The following is a 22,857-nucleotide window of genomic DNA, read 5'->3' on the forward strand; positions in this document are numbered from 1 at the left end:
AGAACAATACTGTTGGCAATCACAGCTAAGTAATTTGGACAGCTAGGTGTCCTAATTATCAGGTAAATGATCTCATGGCCTGTCATTTAGAGTTCTTAATGTTATTTATAAAATATAGCAGGAGCTTCACCAATTGAATTTATTACTGGAGGCTCTGTCCTAATTGGAATTTTTTTTACTAAACTGTCAGCTGTTAGTATGAATACGGCAACCACTTGTAAAAGGTATGGATTGCCTACAGTGTGACAAGTTTAATAAACCAAAATGAAGAGAAATTGATTATTTATGCATAAATATTAAACATCACCTGACATATGCAACTGGGGCCTCAAGATGTGTCGCTGTCCATGGTACTGATCCACTCTGTGTTTAAGGAACAAGGATACGTTCATCCATAAGGTAGGGAGGGCAGAATTGAAGTTAGTATGCATCATTTGAAACGTCATGAAGTTGGTGACACAGTACATTAACCCTTCCATTAGAAATCTTTATTCAAGTCACATCGATATGGAATGGCACGGCATCTTCACTTTGTCCTGCAGGCTTCACATAAAATGTTAAAGTCAGTCATCAAAGCTGTTCCATATATACAAATAATTAAAATTAAATACAGTGGTTTCTGAAAAGTAAAATAATCATTATAAATACAAAAAATGTACAAAGTCATTTTAGTTGCCCATTTCTATCCCCATAGTCTTTTCATATACAGGTAGAGGTTTTTTTTTTTCACTAGTGTTGATCAGTTGTCTCCTGTTAACGCTCCCTTCCTCCCTTCACTTCATCTGTTCTCATGTTTTGATGAGGCCCTCTAAAAAGTCTTTCTCCACCATCTCCTCGATGTTCTGCCGAGCTTGGCTCCAGAAGACTTTCTGGCTCTCCAGCTTGTGCCCGTCCTTGTGGCTGTGGAAGGAGGCGTCTGTGGCGTTGTGGGTGTAGGCAGGACCTGAGCGGCTATTGGCCTTACTGTTGAAGACCTGACTGAGCAGGTTGAAGAAGGGGAGGAGCTGCTCCATGCTGCGGATCACATAGAGGGTCAGCATGAGGTGGCCGGGCTCCCAAGAGAGTGTTCTGCTGGAGCAATCCTCTTCTGGGTTTTTCTGTGGGAAGAGAAAAATTTAGAACAATTTCCCGCTTCATGTAGGCTACCATCAAATGTGTCACACTGGAGTAAACTGCACAGCAAGGACACACTGTCACTATTATCCAATCTTTACTTCTTGGTGTTCATGGTCTGTGGGAAGAGCTAACATCCAGGATGAGTGATGGCAAACAAATCTAAATGACTCTTTCACAATGGTAGTTTGTTCTAGCGGTTTGACTACCTGACAATAACATATGATGCAAAAGCTGTGGAATGCTTAAATTTCATGATGTATGGTACATTAATGGTAAATGGGATAAAACATGCAAAAACTCTTTAAATGAGTCTTGCCCTGAACTACTTTTTCATTTGTTGGCATCATTTAACAAGTTTGTGTTTATTACTGTAGTCAAAGACAGAACCATATACCTTAGCTCGTTTCCTCAGCAGCTTGGCCAGTCGGACCACGTAGGGCTTAAACTCTCTCTGGTGTGTCCCCTGGCGTCTCACTTCCAGCCCTGAATCGTCTGAAGCCTCTGGAATGAAGGCCCAACGATACCTGCAACCACAAAGGAGTCACTCAGCCATTACACTAACATGCAAATACTGAATCCATATTTACACTCAAACACACTCCAGTCTATTATTTACTGCCAGTCAACCGTGATTACAAATTGTCTCATCGCAAACATAGATCATCCCTATTGTATTCCATCACCACTTGTTCATACTGACATCTGGAACTGAGGCAGGCTCTCAGGCGGCAGGGCTAAGGCCAAGTCCAGCAGCTTGCAGGCGGACAGATAGAGGTTGAGCCAGCGCTGACTGTTGTACGAGGTGGAGAAGCCGTTTCCGCCAGAGTAGGTGGTCTCCAATCCAGCCACAGACGGCCCCGATGTCCTGGGACAGACAGAGCAGGATGAACCATTAAAGAACATTGTCTGAATCAGTAACAGAAACAGCAAACATAGTCATGCATTCACATACCCCCATTTCATATTCATTTAGTGCAAAACCATTTGCTATTATGGAACTAATCCTATTAAGGATGAGATTTGCTAAAAACCAGGTGCATAAAAGATTCAACCACAAGTGGTAAATATAGTACAGTATAGTAAACACAAGGGGAACAATTTTGATGTCCAATTGTAGCTGTATTGCAGTTTGAATTATCATCAACAGATACCTTGATATGTCCTCGTCTGCTGTAAGCTCCTGTTCCATCAATAGAAACACCTGAACCTACAGGGAGACAGATAGAAGTGTTGTATCATCATTTAAAGAAGAGATTTGGGATGAGGCAGCTGCCGGTGTGGCGTCTTTCTCTCACCAGTTCAGTGATCATGGTGGGCCACAGGGAGGTGAGGTGTTGGGGTGACATCCGCAGGAGCAGCACTCGAAAGAACAGGAACACCTGAGCGTGAAGGATGGGCACCTGAGGCAGACGCAGGCTCTCTACCAGACGCTCTAAACACACACAATTGAAAATGGGATGAAAGAAGAAACTTTACTGGGTCAAATCACACATGCGAACACATCACCATGCAAACAAGGCAATCTGAAATTTGTTTTGCGTGCCCTTCTTACACAAACAGAGGGGTCAGAGCAGGGCAGCCATGATACGGCGCCCCTGGAGCAGTTTTGGGGGTTCGGTGCCTTGCTCAAGGGCACCCAACCTCAACAGTGCCCTGGAGGCAAACTGGCAACTCTCCAGCTGCAAGTCGATGTTCTTGGTCCATACAGGACTTGAACCGGTGACCCCCGGGGTCCCTATGGACTGAGCTACTGCCGCCCCAATGCACCTAACCACTTCTAATCTGTGAGCTCATTTTTGGTAATGAGAGATGATCACTGGCAGCCATATTAGATGTTAACAACTTCAGTCCTGTCATTATAATTAGTAATAATTGAGTTAAGTATAATTTGACTCACTCTGGGCGGCTACAGTTAATACAACTGCCTCGGATTTGCACTCAAGTTAATGCTAGAGTGATTCAGAGAAGAGACTTTACCGAAAGTGAACTAAACTGAGCCAGATAATTCAATATTCTGTTTCTACTCTGGTCTTTCCCTGCAAGGAGGAAAGCTCCTGTAGAAACCATGTTAAGTGTTGCTTGCATAACGTGTGTATGCGCTGTGTGTGTGTAGTGCTTACCCTGTATGTCGGGCAGGTATTTCTGGTACTGGTCCACTTCACTGCTGTAGATGGTGAATGCCAAACGTTTGAGCAGCATGGCCCTCTGCTCCAGCTCAGCATCTCTGTTTGTGAACAGACTGAGAGAGCTGCTCTGGGCCACAGCCACACGTGCTACAGGGAAAGACAAACGGTCGGGGTTATTCTTTCTGTCATAGTGTGATGTTTTGCCTTTAACAAACTTGAAAATGTGCGATGCTACTAAAGAAAGCTTACTCATGAGGTCTCTGAAGGTGGTCTTGTCATGAGTCATCAAGTGGTCAATTATGGCTCTCCAGCTAGAAAATTAGGGAAATAATGTTGCTATTTAAACATATTCCAGAAACATACAGTATGCAGATTAATTTACTTCATGTAGCACAAGGGACATTGTTTCCCCTTTACTTTCCTTGATTAAGGTACCCACTAATTTGCGTGCCAAGTCACCTCTCACTCTCAGTACCTTATCTAGCAAAAACACATGCAATTTCCCTAATATTGCCTAAAATCATTTGGCTTAACTGATGAGGCTTCATTCTGTTATTCAAATATCTGCAAATCTCTGAAGTATTATATTTTTTAAATAGCAGTGGGTGGTCACCACTTGCTTTCATGTCCATCTCACTTAAAATTGAAAAAAGCCTCAAGTCTGAGTTTCCTCTGCTACTCACTGGCTGACACAGGAGGAGTCCATCTGGAAGAAGGTGTGGTCCATGAAGAGGTCAAAAGCCTCCTTCTTCCAGGCTCGGCGGGTGTACTGGTACCCGCTGAGGCTGCTCAGCAGTTGGATACAGGCTCGATAACTGGGGGCATTGTGAGCACTGCCAAGAAAAACAGGACTGAGTATGACTTTATAAAACATGGGCAACTACAACACATTGACACGCGTTACATTTGAATGCACTTCATCTTCCTTCACACCATGAAAAGTAGAGTTCAGTCTGCAAACATGTTGGTTTGAAATGGAAAACTGTTAACATCCGAATGTAAATCTAACTGGAACTTTGGCGAGTCCACACCTGTGGTTGCGGAGGTAGGGCACTACATAGTGCATAATATTAACCAGCAGTGGGATCACCCTCTCCTTCTCGTCACTGTAGAACACCATGTCCAACAGATGAGCCAGCACCTGACAGACAAATTCAGAATGCATTCATGTCAGACACACACCATACACTATCAATAAAGGCAACATTATAGGACATATTTAAAATATGGCATAATATTAGAAACAGCATTAGAAAGTCTATATTAATCCCTACATATCATTTCATTCATCAGTTCATCGGCTGGATCATTATATAATGACACAGCATCAGCTCTTATATATATACTGCCTTGATAAAAGCCATTAGTGTATAAACTGCGAACTGCAGTGAAGCTGAAAGCATTATAGTCAGCTCCTCATAAGCATTAGAAAAGTCAAAATGAAGGAGGGTGGCCTTTAATTTCAACTGTCCAGCTCCTTAACTATGCCACAATAGGTCCAACATTTTGATTTATTGGTTTGCTAATAATCACTGAGGTTTGGGCAGAAAGCCAATCAGCATCACATGTGGGTGTTGGGGTTTTCCTGTAGGGCCTGAACCTTGCTGGTAAATGTGAGTGAGAGTAGCTTAAAACATAATCAAAGTGTAAAATAACTGATTGAGCCACTGGCTGATGGAATGAGAAGCAACGGTTGTGTGGGAAGGGGTGAGCAGAATCACGGACATATGGGTGCTTTACCTCTGCCAACAGTGTGAGGGCATGAACACTGTACACTGATGGAGTGAAGCTGGAGGCCTCCATCACTGTGAGCATTAAATCTAAAAGGATACACACGCAGACGCCAACCATTAGTGCAAGCTACATAGCAGAAAACATGCTTCCATGCTAAACCATGCAAACTATTTGAAAAACGAATGAACATTATCCTTAACAGTTCAATGTGTCTCTTCAGGTGTATCTGGTGCATGTGAACAGAAGGGATGCTATATTTGGACTTTGTAGACATTTTTAGGAAAGTTTTAAAATCTCATATCAAAGTAAATTTCTAATAGATTTGTATACATGATTTAGGATTTTGTTTCGGCTGATGTAAATGAAAAGCCAGGAAAGGTTAGTGTTAAATTGATGCTGTTGGCAGCAGACCTTCTACATCGGCTTCCAGGTTTGCTCCATCCACAACTATCTGAGGAGAGGCTTTGACCTCTAGGTTTCTCCTCAGCCATGTGGTTTGCTCCAGAGAGGAACCAGCAATCGTCCCAATGGCTTCTACCACTTTATGGGTCACATCCTTAACACAAAAACAAATGTTTAGTCAGGTCATTTTACTGCTGTTCACAATGTTATTCATGTGTAAAACTGATTGTGCAATAAAAGGTCAACTAACAATGTCCTTCCATGACCTTGAGACTGAACATGTTACATCAAACAGCATGATATTGAAATATAAAACTATTGAAGAGTTGAAGTAAAATAAGAGAGCAAATTACCTGCAGCTCCCGCTGGTCCTTCTTACTCTCCAAATTGGGGTTCTTTAAAATGAACTCATTCAGAACTCTAGAGAAAAGAGCAACGTTAAAGAAGTTAAAGGACATGTGGAAGTGTGAGAAGGTGCAGAGTCTACAGAATAATCAACGAAAGAGAGAAGGAAGAGAAACCAACCCTAATATGAGGAACTGTCCAGGTGCAGGCAGACCTAACTGCACAGAGTCCTTTAACAGCGCTAGCAGAGATGGCCAGCTATCAACCAAACTAGAAACAGAGATCCTGGAGGGAAAAGTCATCAATACAAAATGTAAGGCTTGATGTGTTAGAAAGCTGCAAAAACAGGGCCATTGTTACGAAGGTGATATGGTCAATGTAGAGAAGCAGTTGTCTCACCTCTGGACATAGGCGTAGAAGAACTGCAGCATGCAGACTTCTAATGAGAGGTGCTTCTGTGAAAGACAGTCAAGAAAAAGGAAAAAAACGTTTTAATCGTTGCAAATCGCCACTTTCAGTTTGCTTAAATGCAAAATGGATGTGTCCTAAAGTTCTGCAGTAAGAAACAATTTAAGCTATTCACGTCACAATATAGACGGTACAGTTGCTGATCTGAAAGACTGGAGTATAACAACACCTTTTCTTTTGCAATGGCAGGCGGCTGCTTCAGGACCTCTTTGACCGTCTGCATGATAGTCTCAGTCCGCATGGCGCTCACTGAACGGACAAGCTCGACCAAAAGCAGCTGTTCTTCACTGGCTAGGGGAATCACCTAGAACACAAACAAATGTGAACACACAACCTCGTGAGAATAGATGTTTGAACTCATGGAATTGGAATCAAACATGAGCCCATAACCCATTCCATTAGAGAAAAACTAGAACGTTGAGACTCACTTTATTCCTGACTGGAGTCTTGACCTGTTTCCTCTCATTCCAGACATAGGCGATAGCTGCCATGAAGTGAGCACCATGATTCATGGAGATGGGACCTAGCAGCTCCAGGATTTGTTGACGAAGATTCTGCAGAATAAATGTGAGAAAGCCAGACCTGAACATCTGGGCTGTGCATCTTAGTTACAATATATAAGATACGATAAGATACAAGATTAGCTACTTTATTCATATCAACAACAATCAATTTGTGGAGTGGACTGTATGTGGATAAGGAATGTGCATTAAGGAAAAAACAAGCAAATGGGGTATAAGTATATAAAGATACGTTCTACATCCAAGACAGCAACACTTGCATTACTGTTGCATTACCATTAAGTTACACAACATGTGAAATGTGAGCGCTGACAAAGGACGTGAGGGCCAAGTTCAAAAATGAGTGTGGCAGGTTATTGTTCTGTAAAATGACTAGAGGGCATAATGGCCCTCTAATGATTATAAATGATGTTCTCTACAAGAAACATAAGCACAACACTGAATTATTTCAGTGAAAATAGTTTTCCATAACCTGGCATGTGCTGCAAGAGCAATGAATACATTTAGGAAAGGGTTGTGACAATATATGGGTGACAGTCTGTATGTCCATTAGATGTATTGGTGAATCAAAGTCAAAGATTCATACATTTTCTCATTTCTCAGTTTGTCCAGTTTGGACTACCTGCTCAAACAGATGTTGTTTGGCGTACCTTAGTAGATCCCAGGTTGATATTGGAGGAGGAGGCAGCAGAGGCAGCAGCTGGCTTGTTGTCAGCCTGGTGCAGGATGCTCCATAGCAGAGTGACAGACGACATGATGGTATGGAGGATGGACAGGATGCCTGAACGAGCCTCAGCCAAGTGCTTCTGGTCAACACTCACCTGTAACTGAGGAGCACAATGTGCACCCAGACAGATTATGCTTGTGCAAACAAACATGAATGTCTAAAATATAAACATATAGGATGCCGCCTCTTGCACTATGAACAAGTCTGTGTATGTAGAGAGCTGCTCTGTATTTGATAAATAACCATTGGTTCATGAAAAGGAAGAATTCGATTTTTGTGGGGGGTGCATTGCGCCCTCACCTGGTGGTATTGGGAAGAGGGATCCAGGAGGCAGTAATGGATGATCGCTGTTATTCCCTCTAGCACTGTTAGAATCAGGTCAGGAGGGATGCAGAGAGCCATCCACTGCGGTCTGGAGAAAAGTGAAAGAGAAAAAAGTATTAGTTGTTCCTATTTAAACGGATGTTTGAATATGTTTCAATAAACCAGCACAAAGAATTATCCGAGGATCAAGAGTGCCATCTGGTGACTAAAACCTTTCAAGGTCACAAGGCACTGTACTGCCATTGTATTTGAATTTACTGTGGGTTATAATGATTATTAAAAATGATGGACAATCAGTGCCAAATAGTGTAAATAGTCCATGTAGGCACCATACCTGGAGTCAGTTATCCCAGTTTCATAACGGTATTGATGGAGAAGATTGTCCAGGTTCCTGCACAGCTGCAGAGTGACTGAGGCCACCACCCTCCTCAGTACCCTGCCCATGTATGGCAGGGTGGCTGTGATGAGGCCTATCCATTGTGGATGCATCTTACATGCGTGGTGCTGATGCAGAGCCCTGATCACTGCACACAGGAACATCCCCTGTGCTGTGATGGGCTGCCCGTGCAGGTACTGTAATGATGTCATAGGCTGCTGAGGGTTGACGTGTTCCACTTCCCCACAGAGGAGTTCAAACCCTGGCCCGGCAACGCCTCCTGACCCTCCACCACCGGGCCCTCCTCCTACAGCTCCTCCTTCCCCTCCTTCCTCAGCTGGTAGGAGGACTCTATGCTCCAGCACAACTAGGCTCTGCAGCAGTCTTAACAGTTGGGATTGGACTGCACTGCAGCTATCTATCTGGTCCTCTGACAAGTTTATAACACTGTCCTCTGATAGGCCTTCCTCCACCGTGGCTGTGTTAACTCCTGCTGCTCGCTGGTCATGCCATTTCTGGGCGCTGAATATGGAGGAGAGAAGACAATGGAGAACCACTTTTTGAACTTTGCACTTGAAAAGGACATCACTGATGAAACTGGCAAAGCCCTTGGCAGAGCCACCTGTGACTTTGACTAGCTCACTGAAGAGGAGAGTGAGTACTTCTACACTGGTCAGCTGCATGGCCCGGTTCCCTGCCAAGTCCTGAGGGCCTGCCGCTACATGTGCAGAATAATAGCTCCTTAGGAAGTAGAGACAGAGTGAAATGATGATTTCCAGGTACATGGCGCTGCGGAAGGAGTGAGAGTGAGAGTCCTGGGGGATGGGGCAGTAGAAGTCCTTGCCCATGACAGACACCCTGTGCCGGGCTAGGAGGTTTTGGAGCAGGGAGAGCTGTGGGGTGTAGGTGTTGTTGATGCTGGTGGTGGAAATGGCACTTACAAACCCTGAGGGAGCCGCTCGCAACATGGCTGCGACAGCTGAGAGGGCATGGAGGGCCCGGGAGGAGTCATACAGCTGGAGATAGAGCAGAACATGCTGGTACAGAGGGTGGATGTTAAAATGAGGTGGGGCAGATGATGATCTACGTCCTCCTGGAACACCAATACTGGAGCCGCCACTGGGTGACCCCATATCACTTTCTATTTCTGATACCTCGCCTTCACCACAGCTGTACCAGTTCTCTAGATCCAAGCTGTCCCCAAAGAATATACTGGGTGGCCGCAGTTTTTCAGCTTGAATTGCTGCTTTTCTCAGCCTCTCCTCCTCTTTCCTCTTAGCTTTCTTGATCTTGGGCTTGGCCCCCGGAGATTTGTCTGCCAGTCTTTCCATGATCTTGCCTTTCAGACTGAGCTGAGTGCTACTGTGGCTGCGTTTGCGGGCCTGGGGGTCGTCCACCTGCAGGCTGTGGTCCGGGGTGGCTGGGTCAGAGCTGTCTGGTAATGTCACAATAGAAGGTGATGAACTATGACGGGTGATGCCCTCTCTGTGTTGTTCCTCAGAGACTACATCAGCTGCTGCGACAGAGAGGAACTCCAGTGTGCCTCCTGCCACCATCTCTGGTAGAGTCTGATGATTGGCGCCATTATTAGGGCCAAAATCAAGACGATGGCCAGTGGAGGTATCTGAAGAGGTACTGTCCGTGTCTGTCTGTGACCAGTTTTCAGGCGGTGTTGGGGCTTCTGCGGATGCCTCGTCTGCTAAACTCACAACTCTGTCTATCAGCTCTGCCATCACACACGACACAACCTCTTCGATGAAGTCCTCAGACATGTCATCTGGGTAACCAGGCTGTGGGTCTGAGCCATTGACTGTGCTGTTGGCACCATCCGGCTCCTCAAAGCTGCCATTGTCTATGGTTGATGAATGGGAGCCGCTGGACTCAGAGCTGTGTGGCTCTCCCTGCTGGTCAGCAGGCTGATATTCACCAGCTAGTTGCAAGTTTTCACTGCTCAGGCTCAGAAAGGACAGACTGTCACTAAGGGGGTTGACCGTCAGACAGAAAGGCTCCATGTCACCAAGTACCAAGTTTTGGAGTTGCTCTTGTCCCATCCTCTCACACTGACTCTGACCAAAGTCTGAAGAAAATAAATAAACAGGAGAAAATAAGGCAAATGATAAGAATATTACTCTCATAGTATATAGATAGATATACTGAGACTGCCAGTCAGCATCAGCACAACTAAAACAAAGAGCATTGTACACCCAATCCATAAAGGAATATGCTTACTGTCTGAAAAGCCTGAGTCCCTTGTGTAGATGGCATCTGATGGGTCTTGTTCAGGTGGATTAGGGAAGGCCTGGGTCCAGTGGCGCTGCGCCTGTACTCTCTGGATGGATACTCGGTGTGTCTTGGGGTGGAGGAGGAGGAGAAGAAGAGGCTCTAGCACCCGAGCAATGTCATGTCTCTGCAGGACCTGATTCAGCCAGGCCCGACCAACAGCACTCGTACATGGATCCCAATAACTCAGACAATCTAGCATTATGAAAAGGGATCTGAAGTAAAGGGCAAACAAAAAGACAGAAGATAAATGACAAGAAAAGGGAATCAAAGGAAACGCACAAGTACAAACATAGATACAATGGACAACTGTGTCATGGTGGAACCCTGATAAGATAAGCCAGACCTACCTGTCAAATGTGCGATTGAAAGGAGATGACTTGGTGAGGTTCAAATCCCGTGTCAAATGCCAAAGCACAGAGAACTTCACGTGGGCCTCCAACCGAATTCTCTGAAAGAAGATTATGTAAACAGTTTGTTTGTGTGTATAAGCATTCAATCAGTGTGAGTTGTTTGTGACTGTGGTCTGACAGTTACAGTATGCGCTGTGCTGACCTTGTCCCTGTGCATAAGTTGCTGGCTGATGACATCCTCACAGATGCTAGAAGATGGCACCAAGTTGTGCAACTGGTAGAAGAGCTCCACACTGCGTTGGTGATGCTGAGGGGTTCCTTCACTTAACTGGTCCCACAGGATCAGAGCCACATTCTGGGAACAGGATTATACATCAAACCACGAAAGAGCAAGACACAAGACCTGGTATAAGAAAAGACAAGACCTCCTATGGGGTCGTTACCTTAAAGAAGTCTGTCCTGTCAGCCATGTACTTAAGTATTCCCTGAGTAAGTGGTGGTCTGATGACAACAGCTACTCGACCCTGGCTTGGGCTCATGGGCTGGGCAGACTCGGCACAAGATGCCACGCTCTCAGCTGTCACCATGGCAATGGATTGGGTGAGTCCCACCAAGTCCATTAGCAGGGAGATGGCCACACCCTGCAGGCTGAAGTCACCAGCCAGGCAGCAGGCATCCATCAGTGTCTGCAGCCACACTGGCAGACGCAACAGCTCGCTGTCTGCAGAATGAACATACTGTAAGCTCGCTGGAAGTATTTCAAAGGGCTGCCAAACATTTCCATGTGTAGCCAATGTATCATTGTTTCCTTCACTATTGGTTTTCATCAATTCATGTTACTGTTTCAATTGTAGAAAACTCACAAACACCTTTGTCCCTCCAGCTGCTCCCTCACATCACAATATAACAATAGCATGTAAATTGTACTAACAGAAAAAGTAGACTTTTTTCTTACCAATGTGCTCTTCCTGAGAGGGTGAGGCCTTGAGGTTGCCCTCTGCAATGTAGACAGGAAAACTGGAGCATTCTAAGAAGAGCTGGCAAGCAGCTGTGAATGCAGCAACACATGTCCTCTGGACCAACCCAGGATCCGAGCATGGCTCTGCCTGATCCACATGCCCATTCTGCTGGGAGCTTTCTGAAGCCATTGGCCGTGAATGCACAACCTCACCTCTGTCAAGTCCAGTCTTGTCAGTAATATACAGGGTTATCAAGCGGGAGAGAAACTGCTGGAAGTGTTCCAGGCAACACTGCATGACTGGCTTGTCCAGAGGCTTGGTCTGAGAAGGGCCTGAGGAGCGACGGCCCGTCTTGACTGCAGGATGGGGCTGGGAGGTGCGATCAGGTTCCTCTGAGCCATCGGCCTGGTACTGAACAAAGTCTGTGAAGCCACTTTCAGAGGAACGGCTGCTTGAAGGGTTTTCTCCATCTTCAAACACTTCCCCACTTCCTGGCAGCTCCAGAGTAGCAGGGAGAGCCTGCAAGAAGAGAGGAGTGATAGTTTAGCAAAGAGTCGAGGGGACAAAGCACCAAAAAATTCTGTTCATTAGCATGAAGAATTTGTGATCCTACTGCTTTTTTGAATGAATTGTTTAATATTCAAATGTAATCTTGCTTCTTAGCTATTTACATGTTTAATAATATAGTTAACATGTTTCCTAGTTAGTGAAGTAAATGAAAATAACAAATTTACTTACATATGTCTATGAATATATTCTATGGTAGCTAATTAATTAATTAAAAAGATTACAAAATACAGTCTAAAATGTGTAGATCTAATGGAGGTTTTTACACAATATTCCAGTTTGTTGTATTTTCGCCTTGTTGATGGTTATACCTGTTAGACCTTTAGACTGATTTCTCCACCAGGCTGCTGCTGACGGACACTGAATTACAAGTTTAATTTTTCTGCATGATTGCCTGTGGACTGTCTAGGATACATTTTGATAGCAGCATGATATACAGTCTGGAGCCTGGACTCAGCTGGCATCTCTAAGCCCCTAGGGATGGGGGGGGGGGTTCTCATATTCATCAGACAGAGACTGTATGTGGGATGTTTCCACTCTGATGGACATGGAAGGATAATCTACTCTACCCTTCTTCTTCCTTTGAGAGAAAAACTGAGGTGGGCTCAGCTGTTGTCGAATTATCTTCTGTCATTCTACTTGATGTCTCTCTTACCCCTCATGGGTCCAACTTCAATCCATCTAGCCCATACTCATCTCTGGGCATGGAGCTAAGTAAAGTTTGAATCAGGCCTCACTGAGAATTCACTTAACACAACACATAAAACCTTCAGGTTGCTGGGCAGGGACCAGGAGGACCATGATGTGCAAAGGAGCATGTGTTCTGAAAAAGTCTTCAAATGTGTTTTGTCAAGGTGGCACAGGATGGCAAAAGCCAGTCATGGGACCACCCAGCCAACTGCAGTACAGGGCAGGCGGCTGACAAGCACCAACACGTCACCGTAGGGGCCCTGTTCATGGACCAGAGCACCCCAATCACAACCTCAACCCATTGTTTTTTGGCCAAAAATTTGTTGGGAGTAAGTAGGTCAAACTCAGGTTTGCTTTGATTGAGGCAACAAAGAGTGTCTATGCTTTAATTATGTTTTAAAAGGCCAGAAAACAAGGTTGTCAGCTGGCAATGTAAGTTGTCAAAGTCAGAGGTTGGCTTTCATTTTTCTCAACTTATTTTCTCACCTGTTTGTCCTCTTTGTCTGTGATCTTATCTCTTGCAGTGGCTGAGGAGGTGCTAGTGGAGTTGTTGAAGCCCTGACCCTGAGGACCTGAGGGCAGGGACAGAGGGGACACCAATGGCGGTTGTACTTTGCTGAGGATCTTGGAGCAGAGGCGAAGACAGTGGGTGAGTTCCCCGAGGCCCAGGGCCTGCAGGTGGCCAGTCAGAGCTGCCACCATACGCAGCAACAGCTGGGGCAGATGCTCCGTCTGGATCTCTATGTACGTTTCCTGGAGAAGGCAGTGAAAAACACAAGTGAAGTGAGCACATGCTGCACTTACAGCATCTGTTAGGATGTGAAGAGGATCATATGTAATACTGGCAATTGAGGTTGATGCACCACCTTCAATGTGATGACAATATGGTCTGGTTGATTTAATGATGGTGTATGACATGTTTAAGATCTAGAAATATAGAAATGTCAAATAATGAACATTACACCGCTGAGAAGCTTGATCTCTTCTTACACTAGTAATAAATGGAAAACTTTTATATTGCAGTACAAATGAATTTAGAAACATTAAATTGTGCTCATGACCATTACAAGGGCTGTTTATGTTATAATTTAGCTTTTTTTAAATCCACCTATTCAAATGGAAAATAATCTTGAGTTTTCTTTTCACAGCTCACATAACAATAATTTAGTATTTAATATTAAGGAATAGACTACTAATTAAATTAAATGGACAAATACAGTATGTGGCATTTGCAGGAACCCCCGCAAGGAAGTTAATACTATTACTTCAGCCACTGGTACACACATTAACATGAGACTTATTGGGTTCTGAGCTTAATCAAAGTCATTTCTTCCTTCATTGTCCAATAAACAGATTTTTGTTTTATTTGGGCACACTTTCCTACTTTTTTTCTTGAAAGTCAACACAGAAAACTTAAATGAAATAAACTGAATTAGCAAAAACTAAATTAAAAAAAAAACATTAAATTATGGAGTAAACAAACATCATATTTCTTGCAAATATGTGAGCAATGGCGGAGCAAATAACTGAATGCATGCTTAACACAGTGGACATACACACTGGGCGGAGATTTCATTTTCACAAGATCCACACCAAACACCCAGTTACTGCCACATGGGATGACACATATATAATCCCATTGCTCACTTGGGATCATATTGGGTTTTGGTATTAAAAATGTGAAACTATGTCAGTCATTCTGAAATGATCACTTGTAGCAGAGCGGAGGTGGGGATGACCTTTGGGATGTTGGCAGGACATTGCAGAAATGTTATCATAGCCTCAGTGAAGCAGGGTGAGGTGAAAAAGCAGGAAAGAGCAGTACTTTACCTGACAGATTACCCTCATGCTTCTAGTAGGCTTCAAGGAGAAAGAGCAGATAGTTTCAACAGACAGGAGCAAGCAGAGCACAGGCCAGACAACACTTTGTCTGCAGAAACACACACTTTCCACATGCCTCCTCACTCGCCCTCACGCACTCACAAGAACATTAACGTCTCAGTCTCTCTCGCATTGTCTCCAACACTCTCACAAACAAGTCATTAAAGTAAGAAAAGAGGAGGGATTTCCAAACTATTCAGATTGGAAACACTACATAGACAGGGAGATTTCTGAGAGGAAGCAAAGAATATTTTCGGCAGGAAAACTAAACACAAAGGGTTTATTGTAAACATTTTTGAACAGACACACACACACACACAGACATAGGGGTAAATAATTGCAGGGGACACACACCCACGTGCCCACACACACACACACACACACACACACACACACACACACACACACATCCCAGAACAGGGCCCAGCTGGATAACAGATCTTACAACATGGAGTCCAAATTGTAAATGTTTATGGAAGGTTCTTTTGGTGAACCGACTAGATCAAAAAAGAGGTGTGTAAGCACAGGGAGGGGGGGAGCGAGAGATACACTACAAAGTAATTAAATTAGACAAAGCGAAAAAGGGGAGAAAAAGGGCAGAATTTGACAGAAAAGTAAAAAAGTAGAGCAACGCTGTCATATAGAATACATATCGAAGGAAGACTGAAAGAAAGAAAGAAAGAAAGAAAGAAAGAAAGAAAGAAAGAAAGAAAGAAAGAAGTATCTCACCAAGGAAACAATATCCAGGAGAAAATCAACAAGCTGACAGAATTCCACCAATGACAGTTCTGGCGGATCTGAACTCCCAGCATGCAGTGGTGCACCTGGCCTGCCGTTGACGGTCCTCCTGCAACAGTAGACATGTTTTAGATGACTTTGCTGTGAGTGAGCAATGATGTTGTCTGCCGTTTCTGGTATCATTGCACAACAGCTACTGATTGATCCTGGTATATCAACGAATTGGAATGTATCCTATCTGAAGCTGAATAGGTATGAAACTGCGTGTGTATGCAAACACATCCATATTAACCTGCAGCACTCCTCAAACCAGCGTGCGATGTAGTCCCACATATAGTACGGCTCGAAGGAATTGAACAGAAGATTAGCCGTTTTAATCAGTTCAGCCGTCTTCTTGTTCTCTCTTAGCTTACTGAAAAATAAATCAGAAGAAGAAGAACGGTCATGGGCAAGCCATCATTTCAGACTGTTAACATGGTGCATTTATTTGATGCTGCAAAGACTACATTTCCATAGCGGGGCCCGTTAGGTGAGCGTTAAACAGCACTGACCTGCTGAGGTGTGTGTGGTCCTTGCTGAATGGACTCTGGTTTTGAAGGTCCAGCTCTGTTCTGCACTGTGTGTATAGGGTGCGGTACACCTCGATCAGAACATCTTCAAGGATCGCTGGACCTGGTGAAAACGCATTCAGACAGTAGGGTTGACACACGCAGCGGATTCATTGCATTTAGTTCTTTTGATAAGCTATTTGTCTGATAAAGACAGAAGTTAATTCATTACTGTAAGCTCACACGCCAGTTTATTAACATGGAGAGAAATCACAGATCTCAAAGCAGAGTTCAAGAAACAACTTTCACCTATGATGGAAATATCTTGTTTTTAATGTAAAATGCAATTATATCTACGGCAATGGGCGAACACTCTGCACCAACCAAGTGTGCTAGACAGACTCATAGATCAGTTACCAAGCTCCGGTTTGTCCAGTAGACTGATGAGAATGCGAAACGGCTTGAGGTCGTGCATGAGGATGCTCTCCTCTTCCCCACCTCTGGCCTTCCCCTGCAAGATGCCGACCATAGCCTGAACAGACACACACACACACACACACCTAAATCAGTCTTTGTAGATAAGACAATATTTGTGCGGTACTTGTATACTTCAGAGCCACGTCCCACACCCATGTGGTGAGAAATTGTTTGGGTTTAAAAAAAGAAATAATTCTTGATATCTTTAGCAGAACAGATCTAGTATTTGTGCTCACATTCACCTGGTCCCATTTGCTATTTTCTGTTTGTGTGTCTCTTGTTTCATGCTTGGTTTGCTTCATAAAGAGCAGAATCCCAGACAGACAGACAGTCCCTGTAGTACTGACTGTCTCCCATTGGGGGAGCTCCATATCTATCCAGACCAGATGCCCCCTGTTCCAACCCCTGGAGTACCATAACTTATCATGTGCCAGGATGATGGAGTGTTTGTGTGGGTCTGTGCAAGTCCTTGTGGTGAACAGGGAGATGGAATCAAAGCGTTATGATGGGAATTGGAGCTGAACGGGACAGGACACACTACGCAACTGGGAGGTGTGGAAAAAGAAAGGCTGAAGGGGATGAGAAGATGACTGCCAGACAAGGGGGCAGATTTGCCAAATACAAGGTCTACCGGATTTCTAGCGGACACTTGAACAAGCATTTTTCAATCCATGACCTATGTTAGGGAGTTTGAAAAGCATGAATCCCACCTGGACCAGCATATCCTTGGAGAAGGTGTTGAAGTAGTGGCTTGCGTACTCCTCTGGGTTGCTCTGCCGGGTGCTGCGGGGGCCTGATTTAGCCCCGTTGTTGTCAAATCCTTCAAAAAAGAAAAAAAAACAGAAGAGTTAAACAGAAGTACAGATATTTTATTCATGCACAACAAAAGAGGCAAAGCAAAAGGAAAGAATTAAACAAAAGTATGTTTGATGATAAACAATTCAAATTCAGACTCATTGAAAAGGAGCTCATCAATGTTTTGAAATTGATTTGGTTCATTGCATTCATACTTGAGCAAATTTAGTTCAAGTTGCTTTGGGATAAATATAAGCTGGATGGCTTAAACGTCCATCTGTAGCCATGCCGACACTTACCATCATTTTAATCCACAGTGAGTTGCAAATAAGAGAAAACAAAGACAATGACCACCGAGGTAAAGCAATGAAGCCTAATGTTCCACACAAAATAGAAACATTGAAACAATGTAGCCCCAAAGCAGGAGAGTAGATAATGTGTGTGTAGTGTTGTACATTAAACACAGACGGCTCAGACTATGGGAAATATGCTCAGTTAGGTTTGTTAGGTTTGTTAGGTGTGTGTGTGTGTGTGTGTGTGTGTGTGTGTGTGTGTTCGGTGTGTGTGTGTGTGTGTGTATACGCACCAAGCAGCCAGGCGTAGAGTCTGCGATTGAGTGACATGTCCCTTCTCAAAACTACATGCAGAGCTGCCGACAGGATCCGGATCATGTCAGGGCGGGTCGCCTGAAGTCAACAGGACACACCAGACTTGAAACGACTCTATTTTCCTCTCTCGCACACATACAGTAGATACACACACAGGCATGCACACACACATATACATGGATACGGAAAGACCTAAGAATTATGGGCTGAGAACTGCAGAGCTTAGATAAGAGCTATTTCCAAGCCCTGACAGGTCCGGAAATGATGTGGGGTAAAGGGTTTAACAAGCCGCCAAGGTGAGTCACACATAAACACAAACAAAGTCCCCGGAGATTCAGCTCGTCCTCAGACAAGACAGCTTCTCCTACCTGACTCATGTGGAATGGGAAGCAGAAGAGGATAAGGTCCAGAGTGCTCCTCTGTACCAACACACTCGAGTCCTGGACTGATGTACTGACTGCCTCTACCTGCACAGGACACAAAAACACAACCACTCAATCAGCCAATTATACAACACAATACAGGACAGAACACGACACCATGCAGCACAGATCAGCTCTTTATGGCCTGCAGGAGGCTCTGTGTCTGCTCCCAAAACTCACAGGCAAACACTTCACTTGAGTATGAGAACAATCTTGTTCTTGTTACCGGTTTCATCATTAGGCATACATCGTGCTGAGTAAAGAAATATTGCAATGTTGTATCCACTTCTTTGTACAGTATCAGCCATGACAAAGTGATATAATGAATAATACACAATAATAACTTGGGGTATTGCTGTATCGTGTGATCACAACATTGCCACGTACCATGAGCTCGATGTCGCTGCCCATGACATAGAGCTGGTCCTCCATAGTGAGTTTACGGTTCAGGTGCAGCAGAACGAAGGACACCCCGGGGAGACGCACAGCAGGGCTGGTGAGGATGCTGCCCCACAAGGCGCTGTAGAAGGCCGACTGCTCCACTGCTGCAGCCACTTTCTCCAACAGGGTGTTGGTTCTATTATAAAACAAAAGCAGAACCATGTGGTTATGGTTAAAGCACAGAGAACTGAGAGTGTGATTCAGTCGTGTCCAGGCAGATGCGGTCCGTACTTCAGTCCAGTAGAGTTGTGCATTGTATGATCAAACATATTCAGATGTTTAGGTTCAACTATATAACTTTCCTGCAGTATATAATGGAGTCACATGAAGGATTCCTTGGATTTTACATGATGACTTCTGCGTTCAACCTATTTTTTTCTAGTCACAGAAATCTAGAAATGTCACACATTTGTTTTAATTTCAACCTATTATTGCTGTACTGATTATCAAGAAGACAGACGCTGGGTTTGCAAAGCCCAGAGCGCTGCATGATTATTAGGGTGTGTCTTGAGTTTGAAACATTGAGCTTGTTCACTGACTCATACCTCTCATGTATCATTCATAAAACCCGCAATCAATCCTCCTTCTACATTATGCAATAAAATACCTCTTCTAATATCCAGCCTAAATGTAGTGCATGTCCACGTCATCAATTTTTCCAACTGATTTCCTTTCCATCTCTGCTCTCCTTACCTGTCATAGTACTCAGAACCTTCCTCCAGACCAGGCAGGACCCCAGTCAGTAGCCCCTGCAGGCCTGGTTTCAGTGTCTTCCCTAGGGGCAGATAGTAGGTCTCATAGAGGCCCAGGAGCACAGGCTTCACTGACATAGCGGCGTTGGAGAGTAAAGGGAAGAGCCCGGAACTGCAGGGATAAGAAAAAGATGCAACATTAAATATGAATTTGAGAACTGACAGCGGCTGAAAACGTTTTCTGTCGGGAGCAGCGGATTCTATTATCCAGTGCAGATGGCTGTGCAGTAAGTACCTATAAAGGAAGAGGTCTTTGGCCAGCCTCTTGGGTCCAATGATCTTGAAGATGATCTCATAGGTCTCCAAGGCCTTGCGGTGGACCCCGCTGGGCAGGGCAGGGTGGAGGCATTGGGCCAGCCGTTTGCCAATAGTCAGCTTCTTGGGGACCACTTGGTATTTTGCATTATTCTGCAAAACCTGTACGCAAAAGTGATTCATCAGATTTACGATGTTTGGTTTATCACAAAAACAATACTAGTGTACTACATGAGATGTATATGAGATCAGTGGTATATCTGCCTCTGTTGAACTGAAATTGGGATCATTTTGGACAACAACATTAGTATCAGATCCCTTATTTCTAGTTAATTAGCCTCTACAATCTAGTGTAGAGTGAAACAAGTGCTGTTGTGGTGTAAACTCATCAATCCTTACCTTGTTGAGTTTGCCCAGTGCAGAGATGAGGTCTGCCCACTCACTGGAGTACTCAAAGTTCTTGAGGGCTTTGTCCACTGCTGCCACATAGTTCCTGTATTTGGAGTCACTGAGCAGCTCCACTTCCTCTGCATTCATTCTCCTGGGTGATTAATATTCTACGCTGAAACACCAGGCACACATAGGTGCATCACACCAGCAACTGGGAGGGAAAAAAGGGAGCGGAAAGAGAATGAGACAACAAAGGGATAGGGAGGGAGGGAGGGAGGGAGGGAAGGAGGGGGGGGGGGGGGGGGGGGGGGGGGGGGGTCATTGTTTATTTTGTTGGTCATTGTGATCACAACAATACCATTAGATCATGTATCAAAAGTTAATCACTTTATAGTTGAAATTTTACTCTCAACCACAAAGCCTATCAGTCAGTGCCAGTGTGTAGCATGAGTACTTTTTCACATATGTAATCACCTAAATCAAGAGACACCGGGTCAGAAACAAGCATAAGCAGCTATCAGAGTTGTATATGTTTGGGTAAGCTGAATTATAAAATGTTGAGTCAAATGTGGGAACAGTTTGGACACTAAGTGGAGAGGCAGAGTCAACACATAGCTGCAGTCATCAGCTTTCACAGAATACTGTTGCTGTCCCGGTACTACAATGCCATCTTTCAGAAACAAACGTGACCACGACGGCTGCAGATTGCTGCAACTGATGAACGGAAGAGGGATGGAGCCTGTTTGGTATCTTGCATCACCAAGCAGTATGGTGACAGGAAGCTAAGTCAGGTTTGGGCTCCAGGGCTACAAAGTCAATGAGGCTGACATGATACTGTAGAATCCCAATTATCTCATGCATAATGACAGAAAGGATACCTAGAGTAAGGATAGGCAAAGCAAATGATATTGATCATCGCTCAGGTTTTCTTTCCACTCCTATGCAATCTAACGTAACAAACAGAAGGTAGAAGGTTTGTCGTGTGATTTCTAAGACCTAAACCATCAAACTTCTACTTATTTCTACACTTCTTCAGTTTTATAAATGCTTACTAATGCTGGTGAAACAGGAATTATAAATTATTAATTACTGTAATATGTGCTGTTAGAGAGCAAACTTTACGAGGGGCTGTCATCATTCCACAGTGATAAAGGCCATATAAACTGTGTGGACTTTGAAATTTTGCTCTTTTAGAATACAGGGGGAAATAAATGCTCACTTAACAATACTTACTGTTGTGTAAAATAAACAAATGTCTGAGTAAAACACTGTTTACAGCTGGTTGTTTGTCCTTCTGCTACACTCACTTCTGTCAACACAACAGAGCAGGTACACACACCAACTGCCATTCAGAGCAGCCAGGCCGAAGCTCGTATGTGTTAAGGAAACAACAAAATAAATAAAACACTGACCACACAGTTTTAGAGCTGTAAACATAATATGGCAGGGCTTAGATAACGCGTTACCTTAGGAGATAGCTACCTTGTCGCTAGCTAGGTGAGGCAATTTTGTAGCTAAAATGAGCTCGATTGGCTAACGTGGCACTTGGTAAACATTAATAATACGAGACAATATTGGAACCTACCTTCATAGGGTACAATCCAGCAACTGTCATTGAATCATGTGCTTGGTTTGACGACAAACGGCGGTCTGAGAACGTCAATAATGAGGCTAGCGGGCTGGATAACGCCTGTTAAAAGGATACAGACGAAGGGCCCGGATGCTTCCGATGTCACCAGTTCAAGCAGGTCAGGACTTTGGTTAAACGAGCTTTTAGCAGCAGGCGACATTCAATTGTGTGCTACATATTTTTTATTTCTCGTATTAATCCCCCGCTGTGTGTGTGGACGTCAGTGGCCATACCGTCAGTTTCCAACAGCGGTAACAAAGCGAAAACACTGACAGCTCCCACACTGCACTGCAGAGTAGCGGCGCAGCTTCCGCATGGACGTTTTCTCGCTACGCAGCGTGTGAAGCTTTCCATTGACAGACATGCCTGGCGGAAATTACTATCAGAGTAAAAACCGGTTTTTCTAAATGAGTGCAACTTCATTTCAATATCGGTTATTTTTATGTATTTCTATATTTACGTTATGATTCGAATTCTTCTAAAATGTTGTGTTTTTTTTTAAATCCCGCAGTCTTTCATCGATACTAATTGAAGATTCGGCTGTTTTTATTACATAGTATACACACCTAAATGGACCACGCCACAACCGTCAGTCAAATCTATTATATTATTACAGAACTGTAAAATTATCTATTATAATTTAAATAATAATCAAATTTATAACCAATAAAATAAGTAGAACAATGTTATCTATTATAATTATCTATATATTATAATACTGGCGAATTATGAGACAACAAAAGTCAACAATACGAGTGAGTAACCCTTCCTGAAAAATGTATTTTACTGGTTTCGAAAATCGAAAAAATGGCAAGTAGAACTACAAAAAGTAGTCAATTAATAAGTGCTTAAAAAACAAGTCATTTAATAAGTGCTTTAAACTCAACACAAAACATTAACCGGGAAAAGTGCCAATGTCGATAAGATGCTAG

At 43.9% G+C, this 22,857-nt stretch overlaps 1 protein-coding gene across 1 annotated transcript; it reads right to left on the bottom strand.

Annotated features, from left to right (window-relative positions):
- Positions 1–676: 676 nt before the first annotated feature.
- On the bottom strand, positions 677–22,239 carry dop1a (DOP1 leucine zipper like protein A). The gene is made up of 37 exons (XM_076150295.1): positions 21,881–22,239; positions 20,305–20,506; positions 19,886–20,067; positions 19,592–19,762; positions 18,845–19,034; positions 18,404–18,502; positions 18,014–18,113; positions 17,343–17,452; positions 16,573–16,687; positions 16,159–16,279; positions 15,900–16,019; positions 15,599–15,716; positions 13,475–13,741; positions 11,728–12,250; positions 11,216–11,493; positions 10,975–11,127; positions 10,770–10,870; positions 10,369–10,634; positions 8,098–10,216; positions 7,740–7,851; positions 7,363–7,539; positions 6,620–6,745; positions 6,361–6,495; positions 6,123–6,178; positions 5,904–6,008; positions 5,732–5,798; positions 5,388–5,532; positions 4,983–5,062; positions 4,274–4,383; positions 3,926–4,075; positions 3,492–3,553; positions 3,237–3,389; positions 2,412–2,548; positions 2,268–2,323; positions 1,817–1,981; positions 1,511–1,640; positions 677–1,097 (listed from the first exon to the last, which is right to left on the bottom strand). The coding sequence occupies exons 2-37, from the start codon at positions 20,440–20,442 to the stop codon at positions 789–791; spliced, it is 7,446 nt and encodes a 2,481-aa protein (XP_076006410.1). The 5' UTR covers positions 20,443–20,506; positions 21,881–22,239; the 3' UTR covers positions 677–788.
- Between the last annotated feature and the right edge of the window lie 618 nt (positions 22,240–22,857).

This window comes from Genypterus blacodes, unplaced genomic scaffold (genome assembly GCF_046128005.1).
Source record: "Genypterus blacodes isolate CSIRO-AG114 ecotype Tasmania unplaced genomic scaffold, CSIRO-AGI_Gbla_v1 ptg000052l_1, whole genome shotgun sequence".
NCBI classification, from domain to species: domain Eukaryota; kingdom Metazoa; phylum Chordata; class Actinopteri; order Ophidiiformes; family Ophidiidae; genus Genypterus; species Genypterus blacodes.

Coding starts and splice junctions, on each gene's coding strand:
- dop1a (XM_076150295.1), bottom strand. CDS start 20,442: ATGAATGCAGAGGAAGTGGAGCTGCTCAGTGACTCCAAATACAGGAAC. Junction 6,179..6,360: donor CTGCCATTGCAAAAGAAAAG/GTGTTGTTATAC, acceptor TGTCTTTCACAG/AAGCACCTCTCATTAGAAGT. Junction 3,390..3,491: donor CACCTTCAGAGACCTCATGA/GTAAGCTTTCTT, acceptor CTTTCCCTGTAG/CACGTGTGGCTGTGGCCCAG.